At 40.4% G+C, this 23,031-nt stretch overlaps 1 protein-coding gene across 2 annotated transcripts in view; it reads right to left on the minus strand.

Annotated features, from left to right (window-relative positions):
* The window catches only part of BEAN1 (brain expressed associated with NEDD4 1), a 60,346-nt gene extending 45,743 nt beyond the window's left edge, over positions 1-14,603 (minus strand). The window contains exons 1-3 of one of the 2 annotated variants that reach the window (XM_049806565.1): positions 14,475-14,603; positions 13,299-13,373; positions 817-951 (exon numbers count right to left, since the gene is read on the minus strand). In XM_049806565.1, coding sequence (XP_049662522.1) covers positions 817-951; positions 13,299-13,373; positions 14,475-14,505 — 241 coding nt within the window. In that variant the 5' untranslated portion in view covers positions 14,506-14,603. Of the gene's footprint in view, positions 1-816; positions 952-13,298; positions 13,374-14,474 lie in introns of those variants that run through there. The other variant, XM_049806566.1, reaches the window with a different exon arrangement.
* Positions 14,604-23,031: the final 8,428 nt, after the last annotated feature.

Genomic DNA, 23,031 nt, shown 5'->3' on the forward strand with positions numbered 1-23,031 from the left:
TAATTTCCCCTTTTAGATGTTGCTAGTTACAAAATGGTTATGTTAAAAGGAAAGTTTTAGAGTTAAAACTGCAGCTTGAAATTAACAAGTAAGCATGACAAGCAAAAAGTATAGGAACAGAAAAAGCTGAGATGGTTAAATCACCAAGTTTGCTAGTTAGCAGCAGTTGCTGAGATTACAAGACACTTTTGTTCATCAGAAATCCTCCAACTCATCTTTTAATTTATTTGCAACAGATTTGGTTCTAAAACAAATGGCTAAAACTATCTGCAAATGTTTACAAATGTTACCCTATGACTCCTTTAAATACACTGGATATCTCTGACTTGACAGTAATTCTTACCTCTCCCCTGCCCAAGTATTATTTTGATCAGCTAGCAGTTTGTTTATTTATTCACATTAACATTTCCAAATGCAGGGTGGCCGACCAGCAGTCACTGCTCTGTAGAGCTGCCAGTGTCTAACTGTTTCCAGCAATCACAACTGCCTTTTTTAGGCTTTTTTTTCTTTTGCCCCCTCAACTGGCAGTTCAGAGCAGCAGCCTTCACAATACATTAGCTTAATGCATTTTGGGCTCAACCAAATCTTCCATTCCCACTGCTGCTGATATTTGTCTACTAATCTACTTGAAATCAGCACGCAGCATAAATGATTTAGACATATGAATAAATAAACCTCTAAATATCCAAATCCTTGCAACAGTAAAACCATATCAAATCTTACGTTTAGAACAGTGTATAGCTACAAACACCGATTCAGTGAGAAAACAGATTCACATTTGTAGGTCATGATTTAGGAAAGTGAAGGCTAACTCACTTGAGCATGTTAGTTTGATGGACATGTAGTCTCTGCCACAGTCCTTCTTATAGTGACAGCGCAGCCAGTTTAAAAGGCAGAGTCCGTCACCACACTGTAGTTCTTCTTTTTTACACGGCAGAATGCTCTGCTCATCTGAAAGGAGGAGAAACAATAGATGACTTTGTGTAACAAGCAACTCCTTCCTGAGTAACAAAGCCACATGTCTACTGAAAGTCGATCTTCCTGCTTTTGAAAGCCCTGGGCAGATGAAAACACTCTCTCCTTTTTGTCAGATGTGAAAAGGGTCTCAGACTCAAACATTTCTTATACTGGTGTTGCTGATCACCTAAAGAGTGTTCGAGACAGATGAGGTCTAAGTGAAGCATACGAAAGAAATCACAGGGGTACCGTGTCTCGGAGGCACTGATCCTTCTGACTGACTTAACATGCTTTAACATCCAAAACAAAACAATCCATCTTTGCCCCAGCTTAACACACAAAATGGAAGAATGAGGGGAAAAAGAGAGATCTGGTATCTTGCACAAACCTGAAGGACTGGATTAAGGGCTTCCTAGCTGTAAGTATGACTCTCTCACAATTCCTTTCCAGTTTGACAATTAAGAGTAGGAACTCAGTCTGATAGAGTGGAGGATTTTTTGAATAATCTTAATAAACCCTTGGGTAAATTTTTGGAGACATTAACTCAGGTTTGGTTTGCAGAGACATTAAATCCTATGTAGTAGGGTCTGCAGCTCTGCATGAAGCCAAATCTTTTTGACTGACTCCTCAGTTGAAAGATTGAAGCCACTTCCCAGGACTACTGTTGATTCTTAGGCACTGAGTAGAAAACTGAATCACTCATCTCTGCCTAAGAGAGGGGGGAAAACTGAGTAATTTTATCTTTATCCTTTGATAGTGTACTATGGTTCCTTTAATCTTTATGCATGCATACATACATGCATGAACATGAATTTCCTACTCTCAAAGGAGACATGGTACCAGCCTAAGCCCTGTAACTTAAGAAAAGCAGAATTTCAGGCCATGCTAATATTCACCTGTGCAAATCATATTTGCACAAGAAATGGGAGTGCTGGTGGGAGTGTCATTGCTTGTCATATCTGAACAGGATCACCCCTTCCCAGTCCAAAAGTTCTGAGAGTATGCCTGAGGAGAGAGTGGTCACTGCAAATGCAATGCCAGCAAGCAATAGGTGTTTAGCTTTCACTGGCTACTCAAAATAGCTGTTTTGTTTGATGTCTGTAAACATTCAAACAGCAGCTGCCTGATACAAAATTTAAAAAGGAGTTGGGGAATCTCTATGCAAGGAAGAGTATGTCTTTTTTTTTTTTTTTTTTTTCTTTCTTGACACATTAACTGCACAATACAAAATATCCCATGGAATGTCAGTGACCAGCCATATCATCTAAAACACACTGAGCAAATAATTGAAAGAACTTGTTATTCTAAATGTATTCCAGTTTGTTAGGTTAAAAATCTATTAAGATACTATAACAAACAAATTCATGGAGATCAGGAAGTCTGAAAATTATCCAGAAAAGAGGGGAAAAAACTTCCTACATCATTCAAAGAAGGTATTATTAGGTTTGTTTTTTTCCCACATTTCACCAGTAGTGCTAGTGAAAGTGGTCTTGTTTTGATGGTAGATAAAAAGAAACTATTTTCTGACAAGTGCGCAAATGGCTACACTGACATCATTTAGTTGCATGGTTTTATAGGGCCTTCCAATAATGACAAACAGAAGTAAAATAGACGGAAAATAGTTTATTAATGACAGAATAAAAAGTTCTTAAGTTTGGCAAGGAAGACCTATGTGTAGAAAGACTCTTCAGAAATCAGCTTTAAATTTCATTAGAGTACTAGAGCTGTATTCAGGTTACTTTATGAGCAACCTAAAACATTCCAAATACAGGCAAATAAAAGGCCAAGCCCAACTTGAAAAATACTAGCTCTTGAAAGTAAAGGCACAGAGGGCTAGTGTGCAAATCGGTACTCAACAGAAGACAGGCAATTCTGCTGCATCATGTTTTTATTTGGTCTCCAATATTTTTAATTTTGAGCCTTTTTGTCATCCTTCATAGCTGCAAAATCATGCAGTTTGGAGTAATTGTTCATAATTTCCAATTCTCCACACAGCTGCTCCAGTGCAAGATGTCAGTACCCTCACATGCATTTATAAATACCATCAGCATTGACAACATACTGTTACAGTAAATCTTAGATTGTATGCTTGTACCTGGCAAGTCTGCAATCCAGAGGCCAATAATCAGATCATATTGTTTTGTACTTTCAGAATATCTTGCAGTACATTTCCCAAATGGCTACTGTATTTCTGGTAGACATCTCAGACAATTTGGGGGTAAAATGGCATAGAATTCCCAGCAATTAAAGTTGTGGGGATTCTTGTCTGGGTTTGTTTGTTTGTTTGTTAAAACATTATAGAAGCAGCAGCTAAGCAACCATTACTTTGTGGTACCAAACGTAGTCATTGTGTAAATGGGAACAACTGTTGTTTAACTTTAAACTGGTTACACAGTCATTGAAATATCAAAAAGGAATTCACCTGCAAGAAAATGATGCAAAAGGAAAAAATAATATATTGGCAAATTTACTAGAGTAATTTGTCCTGGTATGCATCTCACCTATTTATATCTTCCATAAAGTCTGTTTAGTTCATAACGTAGTTTGAAGTTGCCCTAATTATTTTAAACCTCTTTGAACTTGCTCCAGTCTACACTCTTTCGTATTTTTCTTGTTCACTGTTCCTGTTTTTACTAGTTCAACACAATTCCCTATCACTGGCTACAATTTCACCACTTTTTGGATGTAAGAAAGTTTTCTACAGTTCCTGCAACATAAAATTCCTGTTTTACTTTTCACCACTTTACTGGCTTTACTTTGAAGGTCACTTAAAAGATAAACACCTCTTCTCTCTCATCCAGAAAGTAATATTATGCTTTCTGTTTCTGCTAGTTATTGTTGAACTGTGTAAGTCACTTTGGGATATGGTCTTTATGAAAATGCTGGAAAACCACTGCAATGTTTTATTATCTTCAGGGAGAACCATTAAGACTGTAAGCTGTAAGAAATTATATGGGCATATCCTATTTTTTTGGACTGAACAGCAGTGGGGGACAATGATGGTTAAAAAAAATGGGGTGCAAACCTATCCCATAAAGCTGTACGTCCCAGGTGTAGCAAGAGCAAATTATGTCTTTTGTGAATACAGATGATACAAATCTTCCATCTATTCTCAAGGGGAGCTGTAAAATAACTGAAAAAACCATGAAGACTAAAAATACATAAGTGCTTTTTTTGAGGAAGAAACAGAGGCACAGGCCTATAGTCACGCAGCAGGCAGGGACAGACGTAGGCATCACATTCAGTGTGGTACTGACTCAACAAATAACAATGTTTAAGTTCTACGCAATGAAAATTCTTTTGAGACGGCTAGTTTCATTTGTGTGAAAATGCCTTATTTCCAAGATGATGTTTCTATCTCAGTAGAGCTAGCACAAAGTATTTTGTCTTTAAAGTATGTTTTACCCTGAGGTAAAATTGATTTGAAAACAATTTTTACTACAGATGACGGAGCTAACAAAGTCTCTTTCAGAGAAGCACTTTCCAGTTCTAAGCCTACCTGTTCCCAACCAGAGTGTGCCACGCAATGGCATGCTGATGGTTTTCAAGGTTTGTATTCTAAATCAGCACACATTTGAATGCATTTATGAAGTGAAAATTAGTAATTTAAGAACATCAAAACGATCGTATCAAATTTAGGTTAAAGTGCAATATTATACAAGTGTGATGCATAAAATGAATCCACAAGTTGACAATTAACCTGCACCATTAAAATACACTTAATAGTTTACAGCTATTGTACATCCAAATTTGTATCTTCCTATGTTAGTAATACCAATTTTTTTTTTCTTATTCAAATGACCATTGAATTATATATCTGTTAAAGTGGGTACGCACTTCTTGCATCAACCACTGAGTCTGATAATGCCCTGATCATCCACCAGCAGGAACTATTGTCTGCAATGGAACTCTTTGCACTTTATAAAAATCATGGCCTTCATTCTTGCCTGCAGCCTGGCTTTGAAACCTTTGTAGCCAGCTGCGGGAAGATAGTCATGGTGAAGAAGCATCCTCCAATGATAAAGATGATTTAACAACTCTTGAGCTTGGCGAGAGCATGAGAGAATAAACAACACATGGCATATGTTAGTTTGATGCTTAATGCTCTGCTGTGCTTATATGATTTAGATGAGCATGATGCAGAAACCTGTGCAAAACACAATGTAAGGAAGAGAGATTCTTATCTCTGGTGACTTCTTCTGCCCCTCAATTCCTTAGTATTTTTGCACTGATGACAACTAAAGAAATTTACAATAACCTTAAATCAGAGAACAGACATAAGATGTCATTTCTATACTACTAAGGTACCTTGATACTAGCTTTAGCCCTGCATTTTACCATGGTGTCCTTGGCTGTGTTTGGGAATCATAGTTTTACATGTTTGAAAATCTGGGAAAAAGTTCTTATTTCTACCTTGTGCTGGTTTTGGCTGGGATAGAGTTAATTTTCTTCACAGTAGCTGGCATGGGGCTATGTTTTGGATTTGTGCTGGAAACTGTTGGTAATTCAGGGATGTTTTCCTTACCATTGAGCAGTGCTTACCCAGAGCCAAGGCCTTTCCTGCTTCTCACCCCACCAGCGAGGAGGCTGGGGGGGCACAAGGGGTTGGGAGGGGACACAGCCGGGACAGCTGACCCCAACTGACCCAAGGGATGTCCCAGACCATACGGTGTCATGCTCAGCAAAGAAAGCTGGGGGAAGAAGGAGGAAGGGGGGACGTTGGGAGGGATGGCGTTTGTCTTCCCAAGTCACCGTTAGGCGTGATGGAGCCCTGCTGTCCTGGAGATGGCTGAACACTGCCTGCCCGTGGGAAGTGGGGGATGAATTCCTTGTTTTGCTCTGCTTGCATGCGTGGCTTTTGCTTTACCTATTAAACTGTCTTTATCTCAACCCACGAGTTAACTCACTTGTACTCTTCTGATTCTCTCTCCCATCCTATCAGTGGGGGGAGTGAGCGAGCAGCTGTGTGCTGCTTAGTTGCCAGCTGGGGTTAAACCATGACACCTCTATAGATGCTTCAGCACTCCTGAAGCATGATTTTATGTCTCCAACTTTGGGGAAATTTCCCGTTTACAGCTTGCTTCATTCAGTAGAAACATTTTTTTTAATCAGAAGCACAGAAATGTAGCTGTGAACCTAGCTTTTTTTTTTCTTTTTTTTTTATCTTAGACTTCTATCAGGTTTTTTAGACGTCTTTCAGGTTGGCTAATAGGATCAAGTTGCAAAAGTACAGTTTCCACTCACATTTCCATTTAGGATCGTGCTGTTCTAAAAGCAAAGTCTTTTCTAAAAGTGGCTGTGTATATACAATATCTTTCGTGGTGGTATTCTGATTTTGTGCTCTCCCTAACCATTGGGACAATTTCTGATTGGGACTGATCCTAAGAACTGTACAACACAGCATTCACCCCAGGGCACAACAGTATGAATACACTGTAGCTGCTTTTTCAATCTATTATTGAATGTCTCGTATTCTTTCTAAAGGAATAGGTGATTCCACAAACGTGTTTAGTGTGAGGAGCATGATTATTAGCGTAATTTAACATGCTCTTCAAATGATGCATGCAAGTTATCCCAAATAGCTACTCTTTGTTGCTCCTCTTTGCAGTGTGCATATTCTTTCTCGAGCACAAAATTCCAGGCCAAAACAGAAATCACTGTGGATTCACGTTCCTCTCCCAATGTGTCTGTGAGGTAGGGTTATAATTACAATACCAAATGAGTGGATATTGTTGGGCTACTTGTCAACATGGCACCTACAATCAACCAGGAGTGTTTGTCATTCAGAGCTTTTATTGTCTGTTCAAGTCTGCAGGGTTTTTACATTTCTTTGCTGAACAGGGAATGAGGATTGCATAGTAGGCTCCCTAATCCCTGCACCTTTAGAGGCAAGTTTCAGGGCAATACATTAAGAAGACAACAAGGAAACATGGTTTACAAATTTCGAAAAACTCTAGTCTCTTCTGTTCTGCATTGGGCTTTTTATGACCTACTTTTTTAGTAAAGTCTTTGTACTTGCCTGTTGTTTGGGCCAATGACTTGCTTGCATACTGTGTGCATTTGGAGATGGAAAATGGCCATTGTGTACCTCAGTAGTCTAATTTGTAAATAATCATAAATGGGGAGTGTTTAGCCCAAAATACTGAACTCTGCTAATAAAAGGAGATGGTTAAGTGTGGATTAGAAGCAATATTCAATATGAGTTTTTCCTACTAAGAACTAGTCTTCCAACTGGGACTAAGTACCTAGCAATCTGCTGGGTGGTCTGCCATGTACTGTATTACTCTCACCCTGAGAGGACCTGGCATCTCTTTTGTAAAGCTCATCTCTTTAAGGTCGTGAGTACTTGCTGTGGAAGTCCCTGATTTAACCCATTCTGTAAGTTGGGACCTGTTTTCAACATTTAAAAATTGGAAGCAGCCTATTAAATGATTTAGAGTGACTCAGAAAGCTGTTCTACTGACTGAAGTGTTTTAACTTTATGATGTAAAATATGTCATTTCTATGTATCTCTTGGGTTCCCCAGTGGAAGGGAGACCCACCTGTATTTGTGATCTACCTAGAAAAACATCACAAGCCATCTGTAGTTACTTTTCTGTCCTAAGTAATTGGGAAGTGAAAGCTGAGGTTAAGTGTAACTTCAGAATATTTCTCTCTGTCAGGTCTGAGCTTGATGGATGACAGGTTGTCTGTGGACAATTAATTCAGTCACACGAAATAATCATATGAAAAAGTAAAAGCAGAATAAATGTTCTGGAAATTGTCTTGCAGCAAGTCTGTCCCTTCAACCCCAAGAACAAAGACAGATATGGGATTGGACGAAGATGGAAAAAAAGATGCTACAAGAGAAAATAGCTAGTGCAGTATCTTGTTAGCAAGAGTCAGTGCCAAGTAATGGACAGATACCAATCCAGGAGCCAGGAAAGCCTTGCTTTCTCCTTAAATTGCTATGTAATCTAAAGCAATTAATTTTTCTGCCAACCTTTTTTTCTCTTCCCACCTTTTGTGTTATCTAGACACCTGCAATCTGGAAGGATAAGGCCAATTATTTTGTGCAGGACCTAGCACGATAAAGCTTCAGTCTTAGTTGTGTCTTTTAAGTAGAAGTAATCCTGTAACAATTTTGCAGCTAATTCAAAATAAAGATATTGAAAACCTGTAAAGATCATATGCTTATAGAGCTGCTTCTCTTAGGCCATGAAACTAAAAAAGATTACTTGCCAATAGGAGAAATTCAAGTTAAAATGTTTAGAAATGGCACATATTTCACTATTTCTTTTTATAATGCTTCTAATGAAGAAAGAAAACAATTGCTGAAAGGAAAATCCTCATTTTAATGATAGAAGTAAAGGAATTAACATGCTTGCAACTAAAAACAGCAATTAAAAGATAAGAAACTTAGAATTAAAGAGGCCAAAAGTGCCAAAGTGTCACAGAACCACTATTTGCATTAAGAATAGACAGTGATCAAGTGGCTTTAGCTGGAATGTCCTCCTGGGAATTATCTACACACAGGTCCTTGAAGACTGTAGGTGTCTCAATGTCATTTTTAAAAAACGGTCTGAGGGATTTCAGGGAGTTCTAGCAAGATATGTATTAAAGTCTTGGAGCTAAAATCACTGTTTGCATAAATGCTGTCAAAGCCAACTAAATAGCTTGCTTCTGCCAGCCCTGAATTTGAAGCCACATTTTCAAAGCATCTGAGGATAGAGATTTTAAGTAGGCTTTACAAAAGCTCAAAATCAATTAGGTGTCCACCTCTCCTTGAAAGATGCTCTGCATAAAGGTGTCTGGGCATCTACTGCATTTTTAGGTGCTTGAACATACAGCTCAAGTACAGTCATTATATAACAATGAAATGTCAGACTGCAAGAGTTAATAGTGCTCAGCACCTCTAAAACAAATCTCTCCCCTACTCTTCTCTGAAAGGTTTCTCAGCATGGCTGCTTGTACTGCTTTGATGAGATCCCCTTCAAAAACTAAAGCATCATTTCTATTTATTTGATAGGGAGCAGGGTTGGACTCTAATCTGTATTTTTTGCATAGTAGTTGTATGGGAATGAGTTCTAATCTATTATTCTCTCCACTAAAAAAAAAAAAAATAATCAGGAATGGGAGGTAGGAATTGGGAGAAGCTGCTGCAACTAAAGCATTAAGTCAGTAGTTACAGTGGAAATGAACGATTTGGGGTTGTCAGTCTACATGCTCTTAAACGATGATGAGAAATTGTCAGGCTTGGAAATGGATACCTTCCTAGTGCAGATTCCAGTCTAATAAATGAAAAGGTGAAAAAATCATTCTTGATGTAACAGATTATTTCAAGCCATCATAAAATAAATTGATGGCAGAAAGACACTGAGCAGGATATGACTTACTAGGGGAGAAGAACAAAGAATTCTGAGGTGTGGTTCTGGAGGCATTTGAACATCCTTCCCTTTGTACAGCTGGAGTCATTAAAGCCTGAAATGCGATGTGGAGAACTGTAGGGAGATACGCAATATGCCTTTAAGGAAAGGGAGATGGGAGCCTCTTTGGTGCCTTCAGAAAACATCCACGCTTTGAGAAAAACAAACAGTGAAGGAAAATAAAAAGCAGATTATTCTGGGGATTAAACTCTGCTGTGCACTTAAAGAAGAGGGGGCAACTACAGCATGTGTTTCCCTCACTGCCTGGCATCACAGACCTAGACAGTTTCTGGCATTGTCTGTTAGAGAAGAAAGAGACTGATAATGGGTGGTAGATGTTGGAGCTTTGATCACTGACACTTCTCAAGGGAATATACTGCTGTGGGGTGCAGAAGTCTCGGTGCAAAGCTATCGGTCTGTCTCTTAAACTTCCTGGCATAACGTACTCTCTCCAGGACACAAGTTCACAGCAAAGCTGTCACGCACAGGCTTGAAGAAATCTCTTGTCTTTCTGTATGTCTCAAATCTGCTGCAGCCTATAGAACCACTGTAGGATACTTGCACAGACCCCAAATCACCCAGTTTCTTCACCTGTTTGAACTGAGGCACTGGGCTCCACCTGTGCATATGAATGTGAAGTTATGTTCATTGAGTACTAGCCTCTAGACAACTGTGTTAAACTGGCTGAGTTTGGAGACCATTCTGGGAAAAACACAGGATTTGCCATCAAGAACAAAAGCCACAGACTACCTAGTCTGTAGCAGTGGAGACAGCATTTTATTCTTGCTGTGTACAGAAAGATTTCCTTGTTTATGAGTAGAAGTTTATTCAACCTTTCACTGTCGTCCTGGGGTCTCAGAGCACAGCTAGCAGTGCTGTAGTCAATGACAACACAGTGGGCAGCCAGCTGTGCAGTTACTGCGTGTGAGCTGAATGCCGAGGGACAGCATCCAAAGTGTCTACTCAAGGACTTACTGGTTTTAGGATCAGGATTTTCTGCACTTTTCCTTTGTAGCAAGTATGTCCCTGTGCCTGGCTTAGGTGGGTTTTCATGCAGATGAAAATCATAAAGATTCACTAATATTGAAATAAGTAACACTGGTCACTTAATAGTTGTAAAATAACTATCTTTTTGTAATAGCTGATGTGTATTGGCCATCTGGATAATTGAAGAATCAGTTGATTTGTTTGCTGTTACCTGTGCTTACAATCCATTTCTCCAGAGATTAATCTTAAACTGCTAGGGAGGAGGTGGAGGAGGCAGCGGCATGCAGGAAGGGAAGGCACTTTGGGTAGAACCATTTGTCTGCCTTTTTGCTTCTCTGACAATTTTGGGCCCCCTTCATTTAAGTATTAGAAACAGTGACTGAGGTTCATGACTGCTGATTACTCACTGTCACAGATATTTTCTAGAGATAATTTTTGCTTTTTACTTTTAAAACCACACAAACATACCTGACCAAAAGCTAAAAACACTTTGCAAAGAAAATCCAATGTTTCTCTCAGAAAGAAACATCTAAAGCAACAAAGCTAATAGCAAATTTTATTTCCGCTCAGAAAGTTCCATTAAATGCTGAAACTGTCAACCTGCCTTGGTCCTGTGTGGCTGAAGTCATATAGCTCTGTTCCTGAGTATTAACTTGCCTGGACTTCGCTTGTGTGACTCTGCCTGTTTGTCCTGTACAAGAGCGGTATTCTTGAGGCACAGCTGAGTCTGTATGAGAGGAGCTGCAGTCCTCCTCCTGGGCCTCTGCACTTGCTTAGGAAATTCAGCCTTGGGAGAGTAAACAGGTCTAGTACCTGGCGTATGTGAATTCTGTATAGCTGAAGAATCCGCTCCTGTCTCCTTCCTGTAGTACATAGTTAACAGCTTGGCATAACAGCAGTCTCTTTCCATGTTCACTATAAAAGCATAATACAAGCCACAGTTTTGTTTGTTGCGGGTTTTTTTGTGGGTTTTTTTTGTATTTTGGGGTTGGTTTTGGCTAATGCCCACCTAGGATTGTGTTAATATCATCTCTTATTGTCAGTAGAACATTTCACAGTCTAGGCATTACCATAATTAAACATGATAGCCCTTGCATAGAAGGCCAGAACGTTGGGCCTGGCTGAACTGTACTCAGTTAAGGCCAAAAGTAAAACAAAAATATTGTCTTAAAAGCACTTAATTTTGAAGAGACACAGGCACCCATTTGGAAATTAGGGCAATACTCAGACTACTCTGAACTGTTTGCTGCAACAGTTCTATTACAAAACTCTACACTAATCTAAAGTTAATGCAATACAAAGTTGTCTTGCTGTGAAGGAGTGGTCTCTCTGGGAAAGGCAATGGCAGGAAAAAATCTGAGCCTAAAGGTCAGGGAACATGAAAGCAAAGAATGGGTAAGAAATTATGTTATTCTGATATGAATCCCCAAACTAAACATACATTGGCTACATACGTAATGAAGTGCTATGAAATGCCATTTCATGCATAATGTAAAACCAACAGTTCTGTGGAAAAATAATCTAAACAGTATTTTTGCAATATTAACCTGTAACAATATAAGCACATTACAAGTACTTTTTTTGCCAAGTCTACAGGCAATTCACTAATAAATAAGTAGACTGCCACATGTAGCTACACTAATGAAAGCATTTACAATTTCCTGTCATTTCTGTACTGTGATTACATATTTTCTATGACTTGGGTGATGCCAGTTGGTCATGTATTAGGTAGCCAGGGGGTGAACAATTTTAATCAGCAGCTACTAATTTTGCACTTGCTCTTAAGCCCAACTTTAACATGTTTTTTCTAGTTTAAGGGATTACCAGGCAATCTGAAAGACAACACTTTGCATTTACTTGGTTTTGTAGTGTCTTCAGCTTCACCAACCAAACTCTGCTCCTAGTTACCAAAGTTATCTTAGGGTTAGATCCTACAAATACCTAGTGTTGACAGAAGCTGGTCTTGACACTATGAATAATTTCTCCAAGTTGGTAGGCTGTGGCAGCAAACATTAAGCTTGATAATATTTCTAGCCTGTGAATGGTACTAGCTGCCTGACTTTATTGTTCCTTTTTGTATGTTCCAAAGTAAATAAGATAACTTTTTGCCTGTTCTTTCTTTAAACTTCAGGTTTAATCATATGATTCGTCACCCATGATGGGCATCTTGGCTTAAAAGTTGTTACCGAAGTCATAATCTAGTTACGACATTTCAGCATGGCTTTTCTTGAGCTGTAGCACTTGCTCTGAGAGGTATCTTGGTTGTTTTAATTGCTGTGCATGTATTTCTATCATTATGCACTTTCCTCTAAGAGACTGGACATGCTACGCTGCTTCCCTGCATACATGTGGTGTTCTGCCAAAATAGGACCAGTGACATTGGTGGAATTTGCTCCTATAATGTTATATTTCCTTTTCAAATAACTTCCATGTAAAAACTACAAAAGTCAGTCACAAAAAGGAGAGTAGATAGAAGTCAAATGTCAGGAATTGTTTTATTTCAATGACTGGAAGTAATTTTTAGCCACATTTGTTTCACTAGTGAGTGCCAAAATTTTGACTGATGTCAGTGTGCTCTATTTGTAAATCAGTTTTAGCAGCTATGTGCTAATTTGTTGTTGTGGGAGAAAATGCTGAAAAGGAGGCTTTTTTTTTTTTTTTTTTTGTAAAGGAAATATTGAAGTACTTGTACCTGACACTAAATTTTATGGTCCTCTATTTCAGACAATTGTGTCGGTCATTTCTGTAAGTTTTGTCTGTATACAGATCACAAGGTTAAGTCCATTTCTGTTACCTCAGTTGTTCTCTTAGTCAGGAAGCTATATGCTTCTTAATGGATTGATATTTATCTGCTAGAGGACTTTAAATATAATATTCCTACAGCTGTACATGACTGGAAGGCATGCCATTAATGCAGTTTAAAAAAAAAAAAAAAAAAAGACTACTTACAGAGATTGGAATAATTGCTGCCTATTCCAATACGGATGGAGCTTCCAGAGATGAGAGGAAGATGGAAGAAAAGAACTAAGGAGGGAAAAATGGAAAAAAAGGTCCTTAATAGCAGTTTGTTTTTGTTTTGCAACCAGATGTCAGTTGAAGACACATTATGTTGTTAATGTGCACCCACTCTCTCCAGGGCAGGATTACATGTTTCAGACTATGAATATATATGCACAGATGTAGCTTGAATGGGGTGAAAAAGCCGAACAAGTCATTGCTTCATACTTCCAGGAATCACTCCAGTTCAGGAAATGGTATTATATATGACTTTAATGCCTCTTAGATTCAAAACCCCGTGTTTAAACAACAATGTGTTATATAAATATGCTAATTATTGTTGTTAAGTCATTCACCGGTCTCTGAAACAGGCACCTACCATTGTAAAACAAAATAACTGTCTCCTAATTTGTTTAAGTGCAGCTTGAGTACATTAGGCGTGCATGTGTGTCAAACTGGGTTGGCATAAATTTATTCTAAAATTTGATACACATACTCCCCCTATGTATTTAAGCTTTAATATTTATAACTTGTACTTCAAAGATTTATACCTGCAGGCAACAAAATGCACACGAGTAGAACGTGTCCTAAATAACAAAATGCTTAGGTTTCTTACACGAGGGGCTTGTTTGCTCCTGCAATTGCGTATAAAATACGAGCCCCCGATAGTGGGTCGGATGCCATACAGCGTGTTTGTGCAGCGTTTTGCCCATTTACACGCAGAGGAAGCACGCTGTCCCCCATGCCCTCTGCCTCCTGCCCCTCCAGCCGCCACCTCGTCGCCGACCGTCCTCGGCGGCTTTTTCCCTCTGAATCTCGGGCTTGCCACCGCAGCCGCACCCCCGCTCGGCACGGCGCTGGAGGCGGGGAAGGGGGGGGGGGGGAGCCCGGTGGGGGTGCTGGTGCTTTTTGTGGGGGGTGGGGGGTGGGGGGGGTGCCTGAGTAACAGAAAGTTTCCGCGGAAACCCTCCCCCGCCCGCCCCGCGGCGCCCCCCGGGACAGAGTCCTGCCCGGCCGCGGGCCGCCCCCCGCCCCGCCGGGCCGGGCCGTGCCGGGCCGTACCCCCCGCTGCCGCCCGCGGCAGGGGCGGGTGCCCGGCGCGGCTCCCGCCGCCTCAGCGCGCCTTACCCCAGCAGGCGGCGGCGGCCGTTGTCTCCATGCGCCTCCGCCGCGGCTCCCCGGCGGCTGGCGGGCGGCGAGGCGGGCGCAGCCGCCGCCGGGAGACGCGCCCCGCCGCCTCCTCCTGCGCGCGGGGCCGGAGCGGCGGCGGCGGCGGCTGGACGGAGCCGGCGCCCATGGGCGGAGGGCGGGGGGAGGCGGGTGACCTCCGCCCCGCGGGGGCCGGCCGGAGCTCCCCCTACTCTGCCCTGCCCTGCCTCCAGCCGCGGCGGGGGGAGGGGGAGGGGGGGGGGGGGGACGGAGCCGGAGCCGAGGTGGCCCGGCCCGGGGGAAGCGGGGCTCCCGGGGCGCGGTCCGGCCCCTGGGGAGCGGGGCCCGCAGGCGGCGGGGCCGGCGCAGGCCGCAGGGCCGGGCGGGCGCCCGCGTGGTGCTCGGGGCTGCACATAGTGGGGGAACGACCCGGCCGGCGGGGGGGGCGGGTTGTGTGTGTATGTGTGTGTGTGAAAGCTCCCGAGCACCCGGGACCTGGAGTAACCCCGGCTCCGCTCCTTCCCCTCCCTTCTGCGGTCCCCGGGGAAAGGGAAGGAAAGTGCTGGGGACGCTGCGGGGATTTGCTGCTTGGGTGAGGAGCTGTAGGCGGATAACGGCTCTTCAGAGCCGAGTCCGGCCCAGCACTTCGGCTAGAAAGGAGGGGACTGCCTGGGAATAAACCCGCGGGGATGGACGGGATTATCTGAGCAGTGCAGAGAAGATAATTCGCTGTGGCTGGGTGGGGGCCAGAAGAACGTCGTCTAAATAGGAGCTAAAACCACTTTACAATAGTAAGATCTGCTTGTTACCAGGGATCCTGGAAACGTTTCTCATTGTGAATGATACATGCCCTAGTGCTAGAGACGGAAAATAGGGTTGCAGTGGGTACTAAAGCGTATGAGCTTTCCTGATTGGTTATTTACTTCTAAGAAAAGCACTTCGTTAGCTGCTTAGGTAAAGAATGCAAGAAATAAGGTCTTTTTTTGGCATGTCCTGTCAGCAGTTTGGATTTTTTTTAGGAATCAAGTTATAGTGGCAGTTTCTTTCTCCCATGCGTGCGTTAGCCCTGCAGAGGCCCTTGCAGAGTTGTCCCGCTGGTACTGCTTGTGAGTGAGGGAAATGGAAGTGGATGCTCCACGAGTATGTGTGCAGCCACCTTTACTTCCCTGCCCCCCCGGGTAGCTTTGTAGGCAGGTGAGCAAGTTCTCTCATATTGGAATAACTTTACCGTCAATACCTAGGCTCTTTAATTTCTCTTTGGTTCAGTAGCAATGGATTCAGAGTTGTAATGAAGTTTGGGGTGGATGTAAAGATTGTGGTCTTTCTGTAAAAAATTTCTTGCTGTCATTGATCACTTTTTTTTTTTCTTCTCCCCTTTCTTTTTTTTTATAGATCCAAGCAAGCATTAAGCGAGTCTAAGGCAGTTGAAATGAAAGTCTGCTGGAACTTTACACGTATGTTTTGTTACGGCTCAGAGATACCTGTACCTTTTGCCAAAACTATAGTATCTTGGTTCTTAATTAACACATCTCTACCCTAAAATCCCTCAAAATGCTGCTGCAAAAGTTATCTTATGATTAATTTCTTCAACCTCTCAGAATATTTGACTCCTTGAAAGACTCCTTCCCTATCATTTCAATAAATGGAAACTCTTATGACTTCCTTTTAGGGCTCTTTGTTGTTTAGTTACAGCGTGAAGGTGTGACTCTATATACTCATCAGAAAAGCTGATTTTCTGTATGTTGGTTTTTTTGGATATGTGCCCCATTGGCCTCATTCTGTATGTGAAGTCATATACTCATGTAACACTGTATTTAAGGATATTAAAAGATTTTCTCCACTTAAAATTTCAGGAATTTCTAATGTTTAGCACTTCTGCAAATTTTGGTGATGGCATCTTTCCCAAATGGCACCTTATGTTTAGCCGTAGTATCAATATTAACTTTAATCCTGACAGACTTGGAGTGTTATGTTTGACCGAAAAATCTATGCTTAAACAATTGCATAAGCTGACAAACTGTGGAAAATATAGAGGCCTTAGTAACTGACTTTGAATGCAGGGGAATTGCTTAGTGTTTGGCAATTCTGAAAAAAAATCTCAGACTGGCTTTAGATGCCTTTCTGTGACAGTCTTGTCCTTTATCTCCAGTAGTAGTTGCAGCAACTTCTGAGAGAGAATGTTTGTTTCTGGGTCAGACAACACAATGTACAACACACAACATCAAAGCCTGCAGAAACATTGTCACAGTTAACGATAGCTTTCTTGGTACTTATCAGTACTCAGCATCCTCATCTTGAATGTACTTAAATGTTGCAGATTTTGCTCACCCTACAAATTTCCAAATCTGCATCACATGCATATGGAGGTGGGGCAGTTTTTTACCCTTTTATCTTGTGCGTGTGTTTCAGCTTTTAGGGTTTCCTGTTTTTCTCATTCAGTTGTGCACCTGAATGAAACCTGGATCAGTTGCAGAATTCAGGCCAGACTCTCATTTGCTCACTCAGTGCAGTACCTCAGTAGTGATGTGTTGTGTCAGGGTCATATTATGGGTAGTCTACATTGTTACTTGTTTCTTTTTGTTGTATCTGCTTTTCTGTTTTCGTAAAATAGATTTGTATTAAAGCAAACTTCCAGAAATAAATTATTTATTATACAGGAGTTTGCTTACGGACTGTATTTGAGAGAGCTGGAACAAAGGTAAAAAATTTCAGAATTTCTGTTGCTCGTATTTCTCATAACATCACAAAACAAGGAGGACCAAAGCAGGGTCTGTCTCTGGTGGTGTATGGCCCATATGTCCAGTCTGAATTCTGTCACTTTCTCAAGAACATTTTTTCCTCGTCTTTAGAAATAGGGAGCGTGACCGACTAGCAGCTCAAGTGCATTTATTTAGGTAAAGTTCAGAATGGCATTGCTTGTGGATGGAAGTGTATGAATTTGCCGTCGTCAGTGGGCGTTACCCAATTTATTGATATGGGAAAATCAGTGAGAAACCCTTGCTGAAGACAGATAATTTTATTCTTGGATTATTTTACCTTTTCTTCAATCTAGGGACATCATTATAAAACTGTACTGTTAAAGCAGTCTGCTGAAGTGACAGACCTCCTCAACTCAGCTTACCATCTCCTGTGGTTTCATTTGAGATTCTTGGAGCTCAGCCCTGAACTGATGCTTAGCTGTGGTAGCTGCTATGCTACCTGCATGGACTTTTTGTGACAGCCAATTTTTGTAAGGCAAAATAAGTTTTACTGCTATAATGAGATGTCTTTTTGACTGAGAATTTTTATGTATTAGTAATGAGATGTTTGGGGGATACTGCTCACTACGTTTTGGGTTTGTTTTTTTTTTTTTATGGAAAAGGTGGTAATGAAATAAATGTCAGTTGGATTATACAATTAGTCTTAGATAAAATGCCTCAGGATGAGCAAAATTGATTAATTGTTTTTTATGGGAACAGGGAACTCTTTTCCATGGAGAAAATTTTGTGCCTTGTCAGTGGTAACAGCACTGATCTATCTAGTAGCAGTGAGATTTCATCAGTGCTAGCTGCTGGAAGAGTCTCATCACCAACTGTACGCAGATATATTTGCCTTCACGTTACTTGGCCAGGTCTTACGCCAGCTCAGCTAGCCCTGCACCTGTGCTAGACCAGCAGTGCCAGAAGTGCTGGGCATTCCCAGTGCTCTGCCATTTCTGGGCAAGCTGATTACACTAGGCCCTGAGCTAAGGTAATACCTTGCTGGGGCTTTCTACTGTGTGGTGGACCAGGCTGTATAAATCTGTGCTTGCTGCTGAAAACAAAAGAGGTCAGGAAAAGAGGGACTGGAATGTGACAGGAAGCATCTTATGCTTCCACAGCACACTGTGTTCTGAAATGTAATAAAAAGAATCCTTTGAAGGAAAATTTTTCAAATTACTCTCTTTTGAAAAAACCCAAGAAGTTCATTCTGCTTCCTCAAAAATTTACTTACAGTATGAAAAAAGACAGTAATTTTTGCATGGAGAGCCTCAATGCCTAACTTTTATTTTCAACTTAATTTTTGTGAAAAGCCTCAAAATTTTTGGAAGTGTTTTTCAGATATTTTTAACATCATTTTCCATTAAAGAATGGAGCAGCAGTACAAACTTGATATTTGTAGGCATAGGTTTGTGCACTAATTATTTTTTGCTGTCCTGGCTCCCATCATTCAATTGAAGACCTTTCCCACTGATCTCTCGGAGCTGTGGAACAGCGTAGGTTGGAGGGGGCTTCTGGAGGTCACCTTGTTCATCCTCTGACTAAAAGCAGATCCAGTTAGAGCAGGTTGTCCAGAGCCTTGTCCAGTTGAGTCATGGATATCTCCAAGGTGGGAGACTCATCTCTCTGGCCCCTATTTCCATGATAACCATCCTTATGGTGAAAATTTTTTCCTTGTATCGAATCCGCATTGCCCGTGTTCTAACATGTAGCCATTGCCTCTTATCATGGTATCTCTGGAGAGAGTCTGTATCCGTCTTTTCTATATCCTCCTGATATGTAGCTGAAGGCAGCAGTGAGATCCCCCCAAACCTCCTCTAGGCTGAAAAGTCAAATATGCTCAGTCTCTCCTTGTACAGAGTCACTCCAGTCCCCTCATCATCTTGATTACTCTGTGCTGGGCTCACTGCAGTCTGTCTTGTATTGGGGAGCCAAAGATGCCCGTATAATGCTCCCAGTGCAGTCTCTCAAGTCCTGAATTGAGGGGAGTAATCACTTCAGTAGAAGGAAGGCAGGAATTCAGATAGGTACTTTTTGCATATCACTTTTCTTAAGTGATTTTTTTTTGATTCAGCTTTGGTTTCTTATTCTCACAGGAGAGATACGCTGTGTTTGTATTGGAACCTGCTTAGATGACCTGAGCCCCTTCTGGAGATGTTTTGGAAAGTCTTTTTTCTGTTAAATAACCAGTTTCACACCAGGCTCATTTCTGGAAGTAAAGACCCTTTTAAATTTCCGTATAATGACTATAAGCAATATCTATTTTTTTATGTTGCTGTTGCAGTATATATTGTTTGATATTAAGTATTGTGCTTACAATTGATGAGCCTACTGGCTGCTGGATTTAAACGGAAGAGGAGCAGTTCTGGCTAATTTCAGGTTCGAGGAAACTCCTATTTGTCTTATGCAAGAAATTGTTTCACTGCATATGGAGCTACCTTGCATCAGTATAGCAAGTAGGATTAGCCTCACATGGGCAAGGATTTTACTTTATTTTAAATGGGAGAGTCTGAGATGTTACATGCATATTGTAGCTTGGATTTTAACACAACTGATGTATAATTCCCTTTGTTCAGGCTAGTGTGCATGTGATACTTCTGGATTTCTTGTACAAGTGCCCACATTTTACTTTCCTCATTTTCATTGGGGTTTTTCCATTTTTATGCTGTCTTTCAAGCAGGGGTAATGGGAAGCAATGAAATAAATTATGGTTTTGAGATCTGTTGTGAATGTGTTTCCTGAAGAGTTAGGATGGGTGGTTAGATTTTTAAACTAATTTGTTTATTTAATATTTACTAAATCACATTTCTAAGAAATCTTAGGGTGAAGATAGTTTTCAGTTTTCAGGTTAGCAATTTTCAAGCAATAGATTTGAATATCATCAAAGTAAAATGAATTCCCAGCAAGATCCTAAAGATTTTTTGAGCTTGGACATATTGTGGAATTACTAACAAAAGGAGATTTCTTATATGCTAAAAGCTATTTTACTGAAAAGGATGGAATTTTAAATATATAAAGTTACTGTATAACATTTTTTAACTGGCATTTATAGGACAGGTAAATTTATTTTGAAAAATATTTTCTAGAGGTTTAAATCAAGTGATTTAGTTCTTTAGGCATAAAATCTGTCAAGAGGAAAACATAATTTTAAATTATTAATACAGATGAAACATATCAATAAAAAAATATCTTACAGTAGCACCAAGGCCCAAAGGCAGAAGCCGTGTTCTTTTACATGCCATGTAAAGAAATGAGATCTAGAATGAAGAGGCTTTTCATTCTGTTTCTGTAGTTGCTATGTGAAGAAAGTATTCTGTAGAAAATCTGTCATGCCCAAATTTTCAGAGGCTATTTTTCTGATTTTTAAAGCTACCAACTGTCTTTTTCTGTGGAACAAAAGATGCTGTTAGGCTTTGGAAGGGGGCCAGATTTAGTTTCTTATTTATTCACCTGCTTGCAGACTTTTGAGGAAGATGGTGAATTATGCCGTTGTTGCCTTCTGTACATATATATTTTTTTAATATGTATATACATATACACGCTAGGAAATAATTGGGTCCAAGATTGTTGTTGAAAAGCCAATAATATTTCCCCTAACCGCCTGTCTGTGATTTCAATCTTCCTGATGCCAGTTGAGTTAATGTTTAAGGATGTAGAATGGAAAATTTGATCTCAGTGTTCTTTTCCCTCTCATTCTGTGACTCCTTAATTAAATTTATAGTTAATTATGCAATTTATTTTGTGTTGACCTTTCAAGGACCTTAAAGCATCTCTCTGGCAGTGAATGCAGAGTCTCAGTGTTTATTTCTGTGAGTCCTTGTATGAATTTATCATAAATTCTAATGGTACTTTTGGAATTAAAGATGGCCAATGGATTACTAACATATGACCCTGGAGATACATAACTACACAAATACATAAAAAGAAATGCTGAATTATGTCATACACAGAATTTAAAATTCGGTAACAACACTGCCACCACCAATAATAGTAATTCTGCATGTCAGAATATTACAAAATATATTTCATATGTTGTAGGCCCACTCTTTGACAGAGGTGTCACACTTGGCGTAAAAATGCTGCGTTTGGATCAGATCCACTTGTAGTCCCATAAAACAGTGATACCTGTTCCTAAGGCAAGGGGTATCTGTGGTCTAGGGGAGGACCATACTTGAAAGCTGGTTCCTTGATGCAGAGGCCACGTCCTGTACAGGCAGAATTCCCCTAAGGCGGAGAGCCTCGCTTGTGTGTGTCAGATGTCGTGGAGAAGGAGAAAAGAAAAGTGAAATGAAAGAAAGCTTCATACGACAAACTAGTTTCTTGACTATTTAAAAGATTGTTTGTCAGTGTAACCCTTGTGGAGTTTTATTTCATATTTTTTACAGACGGACACTAAAGTATTTGTCATTTACTATCAGTGATCTTTTTAAAAGAGGCTTTTGATAAGAGAGCTCTTGGGGGAAAAAAAGGCATACCCTACAGTATTATTAGTGTAGGCAAGCATATGAATCTAGCAATGCATTTGTTAACCTAAAACAAAAGTACAAATGAGAAAAAGCCAGTTTGGCAGCAAAAGAAAATATGTGTGTGACTCAGAATTGATTTTATCTTTCTGGACTGTTGTGTACTAGTAAGAAACACTTAGCGCACCTTGGCGACGTACAAACCCTGTGATTCATTGTCCTTTGTGCTTTGCCAACGAATACACAAGCCAATATCTCTCCCTTCTATTACTATTTTATTTATAAAGTGCTTGTGAGTCTGTGGGACTGCTGAAAGATAGTAAAAAAATTATAAATATTCAAAGGTGCAAAGTTTCTCTACTGGAACTGTGAATGTTTTTCATAATAGTAAGGAAGAGATGCAAACTGGAGATCAAAATGCTTGGGGAGGTACCCTCAGGCTCATGAAATCCTTGTGCAACTCAAACCTGATTTCACTGGCATTGTACATGTGCAAGTGAGAGTAAGATAAGGCCCTGGAAGTAATGCTTAGTCTTATGTAATGGTGAGGCTCCTACCTGAGAGGAATTGCTGTGAGAAGCAGAAACCAGTGACAGAAAAGAACTTGCACAGAGGATGATTCAAATGCAGGCAGATTTTTTATATGAAACAGATTAAAAAAAACCAAAAACAAACCAGCAAAAAAACGGGTTGCATTTCTCCCTGTATCCTGACAGGCTAGCACCACTTATGAAGCGAGACATATTTTTTTATAAATTATTAATGGTTAAAGTAAGGGTGTAACATACTGTCTTGTTTAATAGTTCTAACCTGTGGAAATAAATGTGCTGGAGGATAAGCAAACTGGCAATTAATTTAAAACCTCAAGAGCAGAGAAGTTCACTTGCTAGGAAAGAGAAGCACAGCAATAAATGATTTGGAGAGGTGGGAAACCAGGACAGTTAAGTGGCTTATGCAATTCATTTGCAGAGAAAGGTAAGGCGGGCTTGGGGACAAAAGCAACAGAGCAAAGCAAAGAAAAAGGAATGGACCTTGAGGGTTTTACAATACAAAAAGATTGTGCTGGGGTTTAGGATAAAACTGCGTCTCTGACAGCTTGGCCATGGTGTTTAATGCAGCGGAAAGAGCAAACAATAGTGTGGCACGAACTAGTAAAAAGATATCAAAAAGAAATGAGATGAACTGGGTTGCTGCAACACTTGAAAGGTTGGTGAGTGAGTCCACATTTAAAGAGTTCAGCTGCATCAATTTCTTGTCAGCCTTTGTGTACCCTTTTGACAAAAAAAGATATTCTCAAAATTGTGGATAAAATTATAAAGGAGCAGTTGCGAATGA

This window comes from Accipiter gentilis, chromosome 7, assembly GCF_929443795.1.
Source record: "Accipiter gentilis chromosome 7, bAccGen1.1, whole genome shotgun sequence".
NCBI lineage: Eukaryota > Metazoa > Chordata > Aves > Accipitriformes > Accipitridae > Astur > Astur gentilis.